The sequence below is a fragment of the Dromiciops gliroides genome, chromosome 6 (genome assembly GCF_019393635.1).
Source record: "Dromiciops gliroides isolate mDroGli1 chromosome 6, mDroGli1.pri, whole genome shotgun sequence".
Lineage (NCBI taxonomy): Eukaryota > Metazoa > Chordata > Mammalia > Microbiotheria > Microbiotheriidae > Dromiciops > Dromiciops gliroides.
Window position 1 is genome coordinate 209,843,931 of NC_057866.1, and position 15,252 is coordinate 209,859,182.

At 41.7% G+C, this 15,252-nt stretch overlaps 1 protein-coding gene across 3 annotated transcripts in view; it reads left to right on the forward strand.

Moving 5' to 3' along the window:
* Positions 1 to 15,252, forward strand: part of SNX25 (sorting nexin 25) — a 260,886-nt gene that overhangs the window by 90,587 nt on the left and 155,047 nt on the right. For 2 of the 3 annotated variants that reach the window (XM_043972839.1, XM_043972837.1), the window contains exons 4-5: positions 3,850 to 4,022; positions 6,602 to 6,788. The exons of the other annotated variant lie outside the window; for it this stretch is intronic. In XM_043972839.1, coding sequence (XP_043828774.1) covers positions 3,850 to 4,022; positions 6,602 to 6,788 — 360 coding nt within the window. The remainder of the gene's footprint in view (positions 1 to 3,849; positions 4,023 to 6,601; positions 6,789 to 15,252) is intronic. 3 annotated transcript variants of the gene reach the window in all.

The window sequence follows — 15,252 nt, forward strand, 5'->3', positions numbered from 1 at the left end:
TTGCCCTGAACAGAATGAAAACTTCCTCCAAGTCAATCAAAGTTACCAGCCAATTAGCTTGGAGCTGTGTGCAAGGATGGCCCAGCTTCCTGTTTGACAGGGGACTTCTGGGAGAAGGGAAGAGGATCTTGGCCCTTTTCTGGTCCAGACTTGGGCTTGGTGGCAGAGGCAGCAGGGAGAGGCAGAATAGGGATACTTTATCCACGTGTTTCTCTTTACTAACCCCTAATATACTTTAATAAATATTTAATGCCCAAAGATTGGTGCTATATATTTTCTAATTTAAGGTGACCTCTCATTAGATTTTAGACATCATAGCTAGAATTTTAGGCCATTACACTATCATAGATGTGGAACAAGAATTCCTAGCTTCAATCATGAAAAACTATAGGTGACAAAGCAGATAGATTCGGTTTTATAAAAGTTTGGTGTTAAAAAACAAAAAAGCAATATATATCAAAGATACAAAAGGAAAGTGTTTATCTTTGAATCTTTCTAATGAGTATATAGCATCAACAATTTAATTAAATTTAGGTTAAAAGACTTGAGGAGTGGTTAGATTGAATGAATGACATAGCATTTATTTATTTATCTATCTATCTATCTATCTATCTATCTATCTATCTATCTATCTATCTATCTATCTATTTATTTATTTATTTAGTGAGGCAATTGGGGTTAAGTGACTTGCCCAGGGTCACACAGCTAGTAAGTGTTAAGTGTCTGAGGCCGGATTTGAACTCAGGTCCTCCTGACTCCAGGGCAGGTGCTCTATCCACTATAGCGCCACCTAGCTGCACAAAGTCCTAGGTTGTTAAGTCCTTTCCTGTAGTGATGGTGGCATTGAGTTAAGGGAACTGTTTCCAGAGCAAGAGGTAAAAGGCAGCGAGGGGCAGAGCGTAGATATGGTGGCAGGGCAGATAGCAAGATGCCTGGATAGGCTCCAGTTTCCCAAAGAGTGACTGGATGGAATTTGAAGTACAGTCTGGGCCAGTCCATAGATCTGGTGGGTTAAATGGATTTACATTCACTCTCCCACAACAATCAGGAGAGCTCAGTCCCAGGATAGAGTTCTGAGTTCCAAAGCTGAGTGGGAGGAGGAATGTGGGAGCAAAGGAAGCTCTCTGGATGGCCAGTATGGGAGCTTGGGGGTCACCATGAGGAAAAGAGGGCAGATGGTAAGATGCTTAGGCTAGGCGCCTGTTCATGGGTGGTTGAGCATGAGCTCAAGAACAGTCTGTTCTTTAAAGAAGATACTAATATTATTAACCACCTGAAAAAAATGTTTAAGCTCTCTAATAATCAGAGGAATCCAAATGAAAACAACTTGAAGATACCACCTTGTGCCCATTAAGCTGTGAAAGATAGTTAAGAATAAGAATGTTTGGCAGCTCTGTGAAGAAACAAGCACTGTGGGCGGGGGTGGGGTGGGATGGGGATGCTGTGAATTGGTCCATTTTTTGGCTAGCAGCAGCATAGCAAGATTCAGGAGCTCCCAAGCTGTTCATAAACAAAGCTGTTCATAAACCCAATGAATCCACTTTGTGGTTGTTCATGACCCTGTGGACCATACTATACTGTCCATGGGGTTTTCTTGGCAAAAATGTTGGAGTGATTTACCATTTCCTTCCCTAGTAGATTAAGGCAAACAGAGGTTAGGTGACTTGCCCAGGGTCACATAGCTAATAAGTGAGGTCAGATTTGAACTCCTGATTCTAGGCCCAGCACTCTATCCATTGAGAGGCCTTCTAGTGAATCTAACTACTATACTCTAAAGATGTTATTGAAAGGAAAAGAAGACCTAGCTCTATAAACATTCATAGCAATACTGTTTATGTTAGTAAGCAATTAGAGAAAAATTCGTATGTCCACCGATTAGAGAATAGCTGAATAAATTATGGTATTGTGAGAAAATAATTATTAATAATGGATTTCTTGGGGGGACCCAGAGATCAGTTTCAGTCCTTCTCCCTTGCCCCCCAAGTCCAGTTCTTAAGGAACTTCAGCAGATTTTTGCCTGGGACAAACCCCAGGGAATAAAAGAAATGGAGATGGACTCTTTTATCTGACTCTGTGAAGAATTGATGGGATCAAACCACACCTAGATATTGGACTGGCCTTTGCCCTTCAGAGAAAGTCTTTTGCATACTCTTTCCGGATGTCATCTGTAGAGTTCATTTTAATTTAAGCCACCCTCAAGTCCTGTCAATCAATGGAATTGAATGATGCTAACCAATTAGCTTTGATCAGTGTATAATGATCCACTTCTATCTAGAGGCTAAAACACTTGGCCCCACCAAAGGTCAGGGTCTTGGCTCTCTTGATTCTCACTCTTCCTCTTTCTTAGGACAGTGTAGGCTTTATAAGTCTTCTGAACTATCCTTGAGACCACGTGTTGTTTCTCTGAGAGACATTATGGGTCTGGGGCTTTTCTCCTGCTTGTGCTAACTGCCATTCAGTCAATTCTTTACTCATACATACACGCTATATAGACACACACATATAAATATCTATAATATTAATTAATAATAAATGTTTACTGCCCAAACTGTTGCAATAGCAATCAATTTAATTCATAAAAAATACAGCAATGGCAATTATTAAAAAAAAACTGTTTTAGCCATAATTTTAAAAACACATCAGTATATAAACATTATAGGCTATGATTGTTCTATAAGAAATTAAAAATAGGAAGACTTCAAAGAAATATGGGAAAATATTTTTGAAATGATGCAAAATGAAGCAAGCAGAATCAGAATAATACGTGTCCTGACCCCAGTGATGTAAAAAATGATTAGAATGGTAGCAACAACAAAAAAATATGGGGAAAAATATGGGGTCAGAAGGAGATGTAGAAATAAACATAGAGTTAATCTCGTTAAAGTTAACATAAACCTTTTAAAAATAACTTGTAAATAATGGAGTTTGTGGTTTCATGTTCCATCTTTTTTCTCCTTGTTTGTACCTTTCAATATTTGTTTTTGTTGACAGTTACTACATTTAGAACCAAAGTATATTAAAAGGGGGAGGGGCAGAAATGAGAAAACAGTAGTGATGATAACAAATAAGAACACCAGAAGTTGGGATGCTTTAGGAGGGAAGGGGATGGGCAACTTAAGTTTTGTGGAGTGGTAAACATCTTATGAATTTGCAGTTCTAGAAAGAAGGGGTCTTTTGACAATAGTCAGGAGTGTGAGTCTGGAACTCAAGAAGTAAGCAGATCAGGATTGGAGATATGCCTTCAGGAATCATCCACAGAGAAATGAGAATTGTAGATGAGATTACTAAGGGCAAAAATGCAGAGTGAAGAGAAAGAGTTCCCAAGGCTCCCCTCTCCTCTCCTCCTCACCTTTCCTGCCTCTCCTTGGCTCTCCTTGGCTAATATAGAAGTTTATTTGGTTTGACTGTACATATCTATAATGGGTTTTGTTTTTCTTGCCTTCTGAATAAGTTGGGGAGGTGGAGGTGGGAGGGAGAGAATTTGGAACTAAAAATGAAATTTAAAATTGCTTGGGGCTGGAGTATCTGAGAGAGTCTATCCTTAGATAAGTTTCCCATGAGGCTCTCTAATCAAATTCCATCATTTTACAGAATAGGAAACTGAATATCAGGAAGGTTAGACAACTAACCCAAGGTCATGCAGGTGGTAAGTGACAAAAGTGGGTTTGAATCTAAGGAAATTGTGGGTATTGGTAAGGAGTCACATGTTGAAAACTATTTTTTCCCACATGTTTCTGTTTTGCTCATTTGGGCAACTTCTATTTAATTATGCACAAATAAATCATCTTTTTAGATGACTCATTTCCACAATTTTCTTCCACCCCGCTCCCCCTTTCCTTCTATTTTTAGACAAGAAGAGCAGCCGAGGCCCTTTTTATTACATGCATGCTTGAGGAACTCGGATGAAGAAGTAAGGTTCCTACAAACATGTTCTCGGGTTCTGGTGTTTTGTCTCCTCCCCTCAAAGGATGTCCAATCTCTCAGCTTGCGCATAGTCCTTGCAGAAATTCTCACAACAAAAGGTAGACTTATAAAATTGAGATTGCTTTTAGATGACTAGATTTCTGTGCATACTAATGTGTTGTTAACACTTTTTATGGCACATACACTCACTTTGTACTCTTGTTTTGGAAGTGTGAAAATCAAATTTCAAGGAAATTTCACGTGGAAATAGAGCAGCAAAGAGAGCATCCTTTGGACATCCATGAGAAATGTAAAAATAGATGGTGACAGATGGACAAATGAAGAATCCAGCTCCTGATTTATTTTGAAATGACAGAGCTGTTCCTTCTGCCCTCCGTAGGGAAACAGCCATTCACAATAGCCTTTGTGTCCGCTTCGGCAGTAATTGAATCAGAATCATAGACTTAAAGCTGGAAGGGACCTCACAGGGCATCTAATCTAACTCCCTCATTTTACAGAAAAGGAAACTGAGGCAGAGGGAGGTTAAGTGATTTGTCCCAGGTCATACAGACATCAATGCCAGGGTAAGGAAATTTACATGAGTCAAATCCCAATGGAGGATCTAATACCGTTAAGATTTAGTATTTCATTGGTGGTGGTAGGTCTTGGAGCTTCCTGATTTGTTTTTCATAATTTATACAAATTCAAGGTAATTTAAAGAAGAACATTACAGCCCTTTGAGTGTGCTCTAAAAGAAAATGTTTAGCTTGAAAGGAAACAGGGGAAAAAAAAATCAAAACCTTAAACTACCTGACTTAAGAAAAACATATCCTAACCTAGAATTTTAGTAGATAGCTAAATTGATGTTTGCTTAAATTCACTTTTAGGTGAGAAAAGAGTTTGTACTAAAAGGCAGGAGTCATTGGAAAGAGAGACCCCAATCTATGGTCTTTCAGTACAATTCCAGAAGATTCCAGTTGTAATATGTTGGAATTTGAAAGGTAGGAAAGAGCATACAGACCTCTGATTTTACAAGTGAGGAAACCAAGTCTCAGAGAAATGGTTGTACAACGAATTAGAAGGAAAACTTTTTGTTTTTCTTTTTTCAGCCAATGCCCTTTCTCTTTAAAAACAAATTAATGAATAATATATTATTGACCCTCTTCTACCCCCAGCAGAAGTACATCTAAGTAAAACTAATCACTTCTGACAATAAACTGTTTCATGCCTATAGTCCACTACTTGTGTGCCTTGAGGGAGGGAGTCATCCTTCACTGTCAGACCTGTGATGGTCTCACTTGCTCAAGGCATTGCTGTGTTTTTCCCATAGTATACACTGGTCTCTGCCCAGGATCAGTGACACAGAGACAGATGGTCAAAAAACTAGCCAGGGACCAACCTGGAACTTTGCAGATAAAAAGCAATGTTTAACTATGCATTTACGGACAGTTTGGTTTGACACGCATCATTTTCTCTGTATTGGCCAGCCTCTGGTAATCAAACAACAGCACCTTTAAAAAGGGCCATTTTTAGATCTGAGAACAGTAGAGTGAGCTGCTCCACCCAAGTATTATTCTATTTTTTCTGTTATTCTATAATCACAAACAAAATTAACCTGGAGTTTCTGCTGGTCTGTCATAAGAGTGTTGGCCCTTATCTTTCGCCACACTAGACTGGTTTAAATCTCTGGCACCTTCATTTTAATCATAATCAAAGATTTCAAGGCATGGATTTTAGATGGTTTTGTTAGCAGAATAGGATGGGATCATGGCCACTTCCTTTCCTTGCTTTCCCCCTCCCCCCTTTATCTTTGCTGCTTCTTTTTTTTTTTTTTGGTGAGGCACTTGGGGTTAAGTGACTTGCCCAGAGTCACACAGCTAGTAAGTGTCAAGTGTCTGAGGCTGGATTTGAACTCAGGTCCTCCTGAATCCAGGGCCAGTGCTTTATCCACTGCACCACCTAGCTGCCCCTATCTTTGCTTCTTAATGGATAAAGTTATATTTGGCAGCACATCCAGAGATGGACAGATTATCCTGGACCATTTCATTAGATGGGTGAGAGAGCCTGTTTGTGAGGATTTTTTAAAATGACATCTATTAATTTTAGATGCTATTAATCTATTTTAAAACAGCATCTATTAATTTTAGACAAATAAAGAGGTTGCTTTGCCTGTCTAATATTAGAAGAGGCATTCTGGTACAGTGGATGGAGTTGGTCAAGGGGACCTGGCCTCTTGCCAGGTCCTGCCTCTGACACATTGCTGGTTGTGTCACTTACATTCTCAATGACCCTCATAAATAAGACTAGAGCTTGCAGAACAGGTGCCAAACCTGCATTGGTAAGAGGAGCTTGCTCTAACCCAATGAAATCATGGGTCTGGTCCCTGCCAAAAAGTAAACCGTAGATTACACGTGTGTCCAAAATGCAGCCCGAGGGGCAGCTCGGTGGCGCAGTGGACAAAGCACCGGCCCTGGATTCAGGAGTACCTGAGTTCAAATTTGACCTCAGACACTTGACACTTAACTAGCTGTGTGACCTTGGGCAAGTCACTTAACCCTCATTGCCCCATCAACAAAACAAATCAAAACAAAAACAAAATACAGCCTGAAATGTTCATGTTGCTTTATATGAATATTAAGAAACACAACACTCTAAAGAAAGGGGATGACTGTTCAGTGGCTTCTTCTGTTTCCTTCAGTCTTACAGCCTGTGGTGGAGCTGCTGAGTGACCCTGATTATATTAACCAGATGCTACTGGCCCAGCTGGAGTACAGAGAACAGGTGAATGAGCATCACAAGAAAGCCTACACATATGCTCCTTCTTACGAGGAGTTCATCAAGCTCATTAACAGCAACTCTGACGTTGAGTTCCTGAAGCAGCTAAGGTACCTGACCGTTCACTCATAGCACGTTCGATGCCCAACTTGCCCTTGATGGTGGCCGTGACCAAGTTGGGCCCTGGCTATGTGATCTGAGGGAAGTGGCAAGAGAGGAAGTTTATACATCTTGTCATTTAATGAAGTCTAGATTAAATCAGTTCTTCCTTGAGGCAGCTGCAATGGTTAATTTTCCCATTATATCTGATTAGTGCAGATTGAAAGCTGCTTGGTTGTTAATGCCACCTGCTTACTTTCTCTGGTGTCCAGCAGTGAGGTTCTTTTGGAAGGGGGTGCTCTGTTTTCTCCTTAAAATAAAAACATCCAGCAAAGTATAGTGGACTGAGTATAGGATCTGATGTCAGAGGACCTGGGTTCAAATTTCAACCCTGCTATTTAATGCCAGTGGGATTTGGGGTATGTCCCTAGGCTATTTTTAAGCCTCAGTTTCCTCCCTTGTAAAATTAAAGTTAGGGGCTTCATGTCCTCTCAGGTCCCTTCTAGTTCTAAATAGTTGTTACCTATGGTCTGTGTTTGAGAAACAGTGCACCATAACAATAATACTAGTTCCCATTTATCTCGTGCTTACTGTGTACCAGGTGCTATTCTAAGCACTGTACAATTAGTATCTCATTTGATCCTCAAGACAATCTGGGAGATAGGTGGTATTATTATCCCCATTTTATAATGGGGAAGTCAAACAGAGGTTAAACAACTCGCCCAGGGTAACACAGCTAATAAGCATCAGAACCTGGATTTGAACTCAGGTCTTCCTGACTCCACTACTTGTGCTCTATCTAAAGCACTACTTAACTGCCTATGAATAGAGGGAGTCAGGAAGACCCAAGTTCTGCCCCTCACATGCTGGCTGTGTGTCTCTGGGCAAATCTCTTAACCTCCTAGCATTGTAGGACAAAGTGTTGACATGCATTAATGGGGAATGGGCCTCCTTGGGCTCTCTCTCTCCAATGACATTGCAATGGCCTGCATTAATGACTTCTGTCACTCCTTGGCACTGGAGGCCCTGGCTTAGCAGTGGCAAAGATCATCTCAGCCCCAAGTAGAGAAGAGAAACCTATTTGCACAATGGGGCCATAGCTTTAAGAATGGAGTCTAACCCTTCTCCATCCCTCAGCAACCTCTCCTCCTTTAGGGTGCGCTCCATTTATCTGTAACTCACTTTTTTTTTTAACTCACTTTTAACGTTTGACTCACAGTCTTTCCCTGCACCCCAGCCCCTGCGCTTCCATTCAGTGACTTCAGTGTACCTGAAGTGTATCCCCTTGACCCCTCTTGGGTGGCCAGGTCATTAAGTTCCTCCTCTCCCACGACTTCCATTCTCACCCTAGGTCTCATCATCCTCATTATAATCCAGTGCAGTACTTACTCCCTTCACAATTCTTAACTCTGTAGCCCCTCTCTCCTCTTTCCCTCTCCCTCATTTCTCCTAAATCTTTTCTTCACCTTCATCATAAACTCTAGTTTTGCCGATCATCCTTGTTCTCTCAATTCATCACCCTTTCATCTTCTTGACTCTGTAGTTGATGAGTTAGGTTACACATTGTCCTCTTTCCTTGAATTCCTTGCTTCTCTGCCCTGTTGCCCATCATATGCTGCCAAATTGCGGCCCTGGGGGATTTTTTTCCACCCCTCTTTGTGTGCTTCTTACTCTCACCAAATCTGCCCTTTAACTCATGATAACCTCCATTACCTCGATCCCTAAAAATTCTCCCAACCCATTTCTTTCTGTCTGGCTTCACTTGCCTTCATACCCAGACTTGATTCTGTGGGCTGCCACTTTAATGATTTTAGCCAGCGCTATAGAATTCCCCCCCTCTTCGTACCTCTAACTTCCCCCAATTTTTACCGTTCCAGATTAGATAATTCTTTTTTTTTCTTTTCTTTTTTCTTTTTTTTTTGCAGGGCGATGAGGGTTAAGTGACTTGCCCAGGGTCACACAGCTAGTAAGTGTCAAGTGTCTGAAGCCAGATTTGAACTCAGGTCCTCCTGAATCCAGGACTGGTGCTTTATCCACTGTGCCACCTAGCTGCCCTAGATTAGATCATTCTTTTTTTTTTTTTTAAAGTGAGGCAATTGGGGTTAAATGACTTGCCCAGGGTCACACAGCTAGTAAGTATTAAGTGTCTGAGGCCGGATTTGAACTCAGGTACTCCTGATTCCAGGGCCAGTGCTCTATCCACTGTGCCATCTAGCTGGCCCGGGGTTAGATAATTCTTAACTCAGACCTTTATAACCTACCCCCTTCCTACCTTTCAAGTATTCTTACACCTTATTCTCCATCAGGTATCCTTCAATCCAGTAACACAAAACAGACAGCCCATATTTCTGCTGGGAACATTTTCTCTAACTGTTCCTTATGCCTGCAACACTTTCTCTTCTCATCTCTGCCTACTGACCTCCCTGGCTTTAAGTCCCAATTAAAATCCCATCTTCTACAGGAAGTCTTCCCCAACCTCTCTTCATTTTGGGGCCTTCCCTCTCTGATTTCTTATTTATCCTATTTAAATAGGTTGAATTTAAAGGTAAAATTTCCTATTTAAATACTTGTTTGTACGTATTTGTTTGCTTTTAGTCTCCCTCATTAGATTGTAAGCTTCTTGAGAGTAAGGACTTTGCCTCTTTTTATATCTCCAGTGCTGGGGGCAGCTGGATGGCGCAGTGGTTAAAGCGCTGGCCCTGGATTAGGGAGGACCTGAGTTCAAATCCAGCCTCAGACACTTGAAACTTACTAGCTGTGTGACCCTGGGCAAGTCACTTAACCCCCATTGCCCCTCCAAAAATTAAAAAACAAAACAAAAACAAAAACAAAAAATAAAAATAAAAATATATCTCCAGTGCTTACATAGTAGGTGCTTAATAAATGTTTACTGACTGATGAAGGAAACTGTGTGTAAGAATTGTACATGATGAAGTGTGGAGAGTTATCTTTTGGCAGAGGAAGTACCCATAACAGTCATTAGAAGAATTGAATGTAGCAGGGAGTCAGGATACCTCTTTCTCTACAACTGAAGGAAAGAGGAGAGAATGGATGATGCTGTTAAGTGGAATAGGGCAGCTGAAAGAAATCCAATCTGATGGCTTCCTGTTGTCATAGTGAAACAGACAACCTACACATTAGCTCTGTGTGTGTTGGGGATTGGAGAATAGGAGACACATGGAGCTGATGACTTGAGAGAAATCTCCAAGAATTATTTATTTTTGTTCGTTCATTGCTGCGGGGAGTCAACAAGAGTAGGGTAGAAAAATTCACTGCTAAGTAGAAGTGAGAGCCTGGCTGGGGTTAGCGCCTATATGGCCAGGGTGATTGAAATCCCAGTGATTTCATTGTTTTTTCTCTCCCAGCTTTTTTTGTTGTTCAGTCATTTCCAACTGTTCACGACCCTGTGGACTGTCCATGGGGTTTTCTTGGGAAAGATACTGGAGTGGTTTGCTTTCTTCTTCTTCAGTGGATCACCTATTTGTCAGAATTCTCCACTATGACCTAGGGTAGAGAAATTAAGTTCGATTAATTTAAATTAAGGAGCATGCCTCCAAATGGAAGACTTTGTATTTGATCCTGAGGGCAATAGGGAGTCACTGGCATTTTGTGAGTAGGGGGTGATGATCAATTTATTATGTACCTACTACTTTTATTAAGTTAATTTATTATGTGCCAGACACCGTGCTAGGCACTGGAGCGGGGCCTGGGCTACAAAGACAATGAATGAAACTGTTTCTACTCTCAGAGAGCTTGTATTCAAATGAGAGAGACAATAAGTACCCGTATAAATATATATGTAATAAATCTAAGGAGACTAAATATGGAGTGAAGGTACTAGCAGAGAAAGGGATTTATACAGAAGGTGTCCCTTGAACTACATATTTAAGATACGTAAAGAGGTAGGCGTGAGGAGAGAATTGATCCCAGGCATGTGAGTGCAGAGGCATGAAGAGCAGTGATGGAATGTTATATGTGAAGACCAGAAAGAAAGTTAGTTTGGCTGGATTGCTATGAATGGATTGTTGAAACTGATTAATTAGTCAATCAACAGCCATTTTCGGTGCATTGGGGGTGTTAAGGCAAAAGTGAAACAGTTCCTGCCCTCAAGGGTCTTCTGTTCTGTCAGGAAAAAGAACACAAGTAACTCATAGAATTTAGGGTTTGAGTTAGGGAAGCTTCAGAGGTCATCTAATTACTTCGCTGGTGTCAGACTCTGATAAAAGGATCCCAAGGAGCCAAATATTGTCTTAGAAAGCCACAATTTAACATTAGCGATTATATTATGTTCTATTTTTACTTATTTTATCAAATATTTACCGATTTCATTATAATCTTTTTTTTTTTTTTTTTTGTGCTAGGCAATGAGGGTTAAGTGACTTGCCCAGGGTCACACAGCTCGTAAGTGTCAAGTGTCTGAGGCTGGATTTGAACTCAGGTACTCCTGACTCCAGGGCCGGTGCTCTATCCACTGCGCCACCTAGCTGCCCCGCCCCCCCATTCTAATCTATTTTCGTAGCAGCTTGTGGTCTGAGGGTGATGAGGTTGAAATCTCTGAATTCACCCCCTGATTTTATTCTTTGAGGAAACTGAAGCTCAGGGAATAGAAGTGACTTACGTGCTCAAGGCCACAGGGGCTGTCTATGGCTGATGTGGGATTTAAATCTAGGTCTTTTGACACCAGAGCTTGTAATGTTTCCCCTGTTCCACACTCCATAGAATATACAAGGTACTAAATGCAAAGTAATTTGAGGGGCACTGGTAATTTTGAAGAGGTATCAGAAGAGTCTCAATGTAGGAAGTGACGCATGAGCCAAACTTTGTTGGGGCTTAGGGATCCATTAGATTGTAAGATCCTTAAGGGCAGGGGTTGTCTTTTGCTTCTTGTTGTATTACCAGAGTGTATTATGGTGCCTGGCACGTAGTAGATGCCTAATAAATGTTTGTTTGTTCATTCATTCATTTTTCTGTCCATCCATCTACACATAAATCCATCCATCCATATAGCCATACATCTGTTATTACGAAGAAGTGGAGGGAAGGAGCAATTGCATTCCAGGTGTGGGGGAGGGTGGGGGACAGCCTGTACAAGAGCATTTAGACAACACTGGAATGTTGTTTACAAGACAGAGTAGTGAGGTCCAGTTTGGCTGCACCTTAGACTGTGTGAAAGAGACAAATATGTAATGAGCCTAGGAAGAAAGGCTTGTAATCAGATTGCTGAGGGCTTTAAATGCCAAGGCTATAAAAGAGATTACATGCTCTTGCAGAAGCAGCTCAAACACATCCTACCTAATGACTCTCTTTCCCTGCTCTGCTAGCCGGAGGCAAAAATTCCCTGAATCTGGGTGCTGTTGCTACTGCTGCCCTTTCTGGGCCTGCTCCCAGCAAGATTCTGGACACCCATGTTGTGGGGACAGCTGGAGCTTGTGCTGAGGGTCTCCATGAGCCTCCAGGACCAGGAGCTCCCTGTCCTTGGGTCCGAAATCAGGATTCAGATTCTTGTCTACTCCCCTCTTGGGAGCTGCCTCCCTGGTATTTCACAGAATCAGCAAAGAGCCAGATTCAGGTTGAGACTTAGTGATCAAATAGCTCACCTTGTTTGTATCCTGGACCCTTGGGACAGTCTGGTGAAGCCTTTGGAGCCCTTCCCAAGAGAATGTGTTGGGTTTTTTGCGGGGCAATGAGGGTTAAGTGACTTGCCCAGGGTCACACAGCTATTAAGTGTCAAGTGTCTGGGGCCAGATTTGAACTCAGTTCCTCCTGAATCCAGGGCCGGTGCTTTATCTACTGCTCCACCTAGCTGCCCCCAAAAGAATGTTTTTAAAGGCATAAAATATACCAGATTACCGAGTAAGCTATATTAAAATACAGTTTATACACACACACATACGTACATACAGTTTATATATATACATACATATATATACAGTTTATATATATACACATATATATTTTCCAAAAAATCCATTTATTCAAATCATAGCAAAAGCGAAATCAGAGAAAATATACATATGAGAACATGTACCAGACAATACATAGGGAAGGATTGTTCCCACTGGCTGAGTGGTAACTCAGCTCAACCAAGAGAGAGTCCTAGATCTCACCCAAAATATTTCTTAAGGGGGCAGCTAGGTGGTGTAGTGGATAAAGCATTGGCCCTGGATTCAGAAGGACCTGAATTCAAATTCGGCCTCAGACAGTTGACATTAGCTGTGTGACCCTGGGCAAGTCACTTAACCCTCATTGCCCCACAAAAAAAATAAAAAAATTTCTTTCCTTCCTTCCTTCCTTCCTTCCTTCCTTCCTTCCTTCCTTCCTTCCTTCCTTCCTTCCTTCCTTCCTTCCTTCCTTCCTTCCTTCCTTCCTTCCTTCCTTCCTTCCTTCCTTCCTTTCTTTCTTTCTTAAAAAGAAGTTTACAGATCCCTAAGTTAGTCCTGACTTAGTTCATACTTTTCATTTTGCAGATGGGCAAATGGAGGTCAAAGAGGTAAAGTGAATTGGCTAGAGTCCAGAAGCAGGCCTCAGACCCAGGTGATCTTCAGACCATAATGCAGAATGATTACTTTTTGTTGTGGTGGTTAACTTTGATTATTTTCTCAGGTTCATTTCCACAAAAGACCTTCTGTGTGCAGAGCACTGTGCTAGAAATTGTATGAGGTACAAAATTTTGCATGATTTGGTCCTTGCTCTCATGTGGCTTATACTTGAGTAGGGAGATGTGACAAACAGAAACACACACACACATACACATACACACAGACACACACACACACACTCTGCAAAATAACAAGTATTTTAGTGATGCACCCCCCCCCCACACACACACACATACCCTCTTGTAGCTATGTGAGGGCCAAAGAAGAAAAAGATATTTCCGCGGCAGCTAGGTGGCGCAGTGGATAGAACACTGGCCCTGGATTCAGGAAGACCTGAGTTCAAATCCAGCCTCAGACACTGGACACTTACTAGCTATGTGACTCTGGGCAAGTCACTTAACCCCAATTGCCTCACCAAAAAAAAAAGAAAAGAAAAAGGTCTTTCCTAACTGGGGAGATCAGGGAAGGGGGCAGAGAACAAGCATTTACTAAGCACCTATTGTATGCCAGGTACTCTATGAAGCACTTTAAAATATTATCTTACTTGGCCCTCATAACAATCCTGTAAGGTGGTACCATTATCCCCCCAATTTTAGTGTTGAGGAAACTAAAGGCAGATGGAGGTTAAGTGACTTGCCCACAGGCAGGAAGTGTTTAAAGATGGATTTGAAATTCAGGTGGTCCTGGCTCTAGGCCCAGTATTCCTTCTCCTCCTCACATATGTTCTTAAAGGAAATAGCTTTTAAATTGGGCTCTAAAGTCATGAAAAGAATCCTCTAGGTAATAAAAGGAGAAGCAGGCATAGGGAACAGTGCAAGCAAAGGCAAGGAGGGGGGAAAGTACAGGGTGGGCCAAAAGCCATGATGTTTTAATAACTTTTTGAAAATTATTTTTTCCTAATTTTTCACCATTTATGAGATTTGATTTTTCACACATAATATAAATCCATTTCCTATATAGACTGCAAATGATGCTATGGTACTGTAAATTAAAAACCAAAAAAGGAGTTATTAAGTATTGAAAATCCTCTGTGACTTTTGGCCCACCTTGTAAAATGAGGCAGCTAGAGGGGTCATGAGCCAGGTTGAGGAGTGGGAGTGGAGCCATGCTCAATGCAGAGAGTATCTGTATTTGCAGCTCTGTGATTCTCTGATCCAGTGAGAGTGTTCAATTTTACACCCTCAGAGAAGGGGAGAATGAAAAAGAACAACCACCTTGTAAGACTCCTCTAATTATTATTCTAAAACCCACCAGAAAACTGTAGATTTTTTTTTTTAAAGAATGACTAGCGGGGCGGCTAGGTGGCACAGTGGATAGAGCACCGGCCCTGGAGTCAGGAGTACCTGAGTTCAAATCCGGCCTCAGACACTTAACACTTACTAGCTGTGTGACCCTGGGCAAGTCACTTAACCCCAACTGCCTCACTAAAAAAGAAAAAAAAAAAGAATGATTAGCTCTACTGGTAGAACACAGAATCATTGGTTGTTAGATCAAGAAGGGAATTTGGAGATCATGGAATCCAGTCTGCTCGTTTTAATAGATGAGGAAGCTGGGGCGGGGGGGGGGGGGGGGGGGGGGGGGGGAGGGGACTGTCTACTTACTAGCAGATGAGCTACTGCTCTTCCCTCAGTTATAAACAGCTCTGATCTTGTAGCACAGAGTAAGCATGGCTACTCTGAGAGCCTCTCCAGGCTCCTCCTTCTTCCCATTGTGACGGGTTACCCCCAGCAAGTGATGCTTTGGCCTTGCCTCTTTCACTTTGTGAAGCTTTTTGTTTTTCCTGACATTGGGCCGGTTTTCCCCAGGCCATTCATCATCTCCTGGGGGACCCTGGCAGGGAGGGGGGGGTCCTCTGGGGTTTCTCTTTATTTCCAAA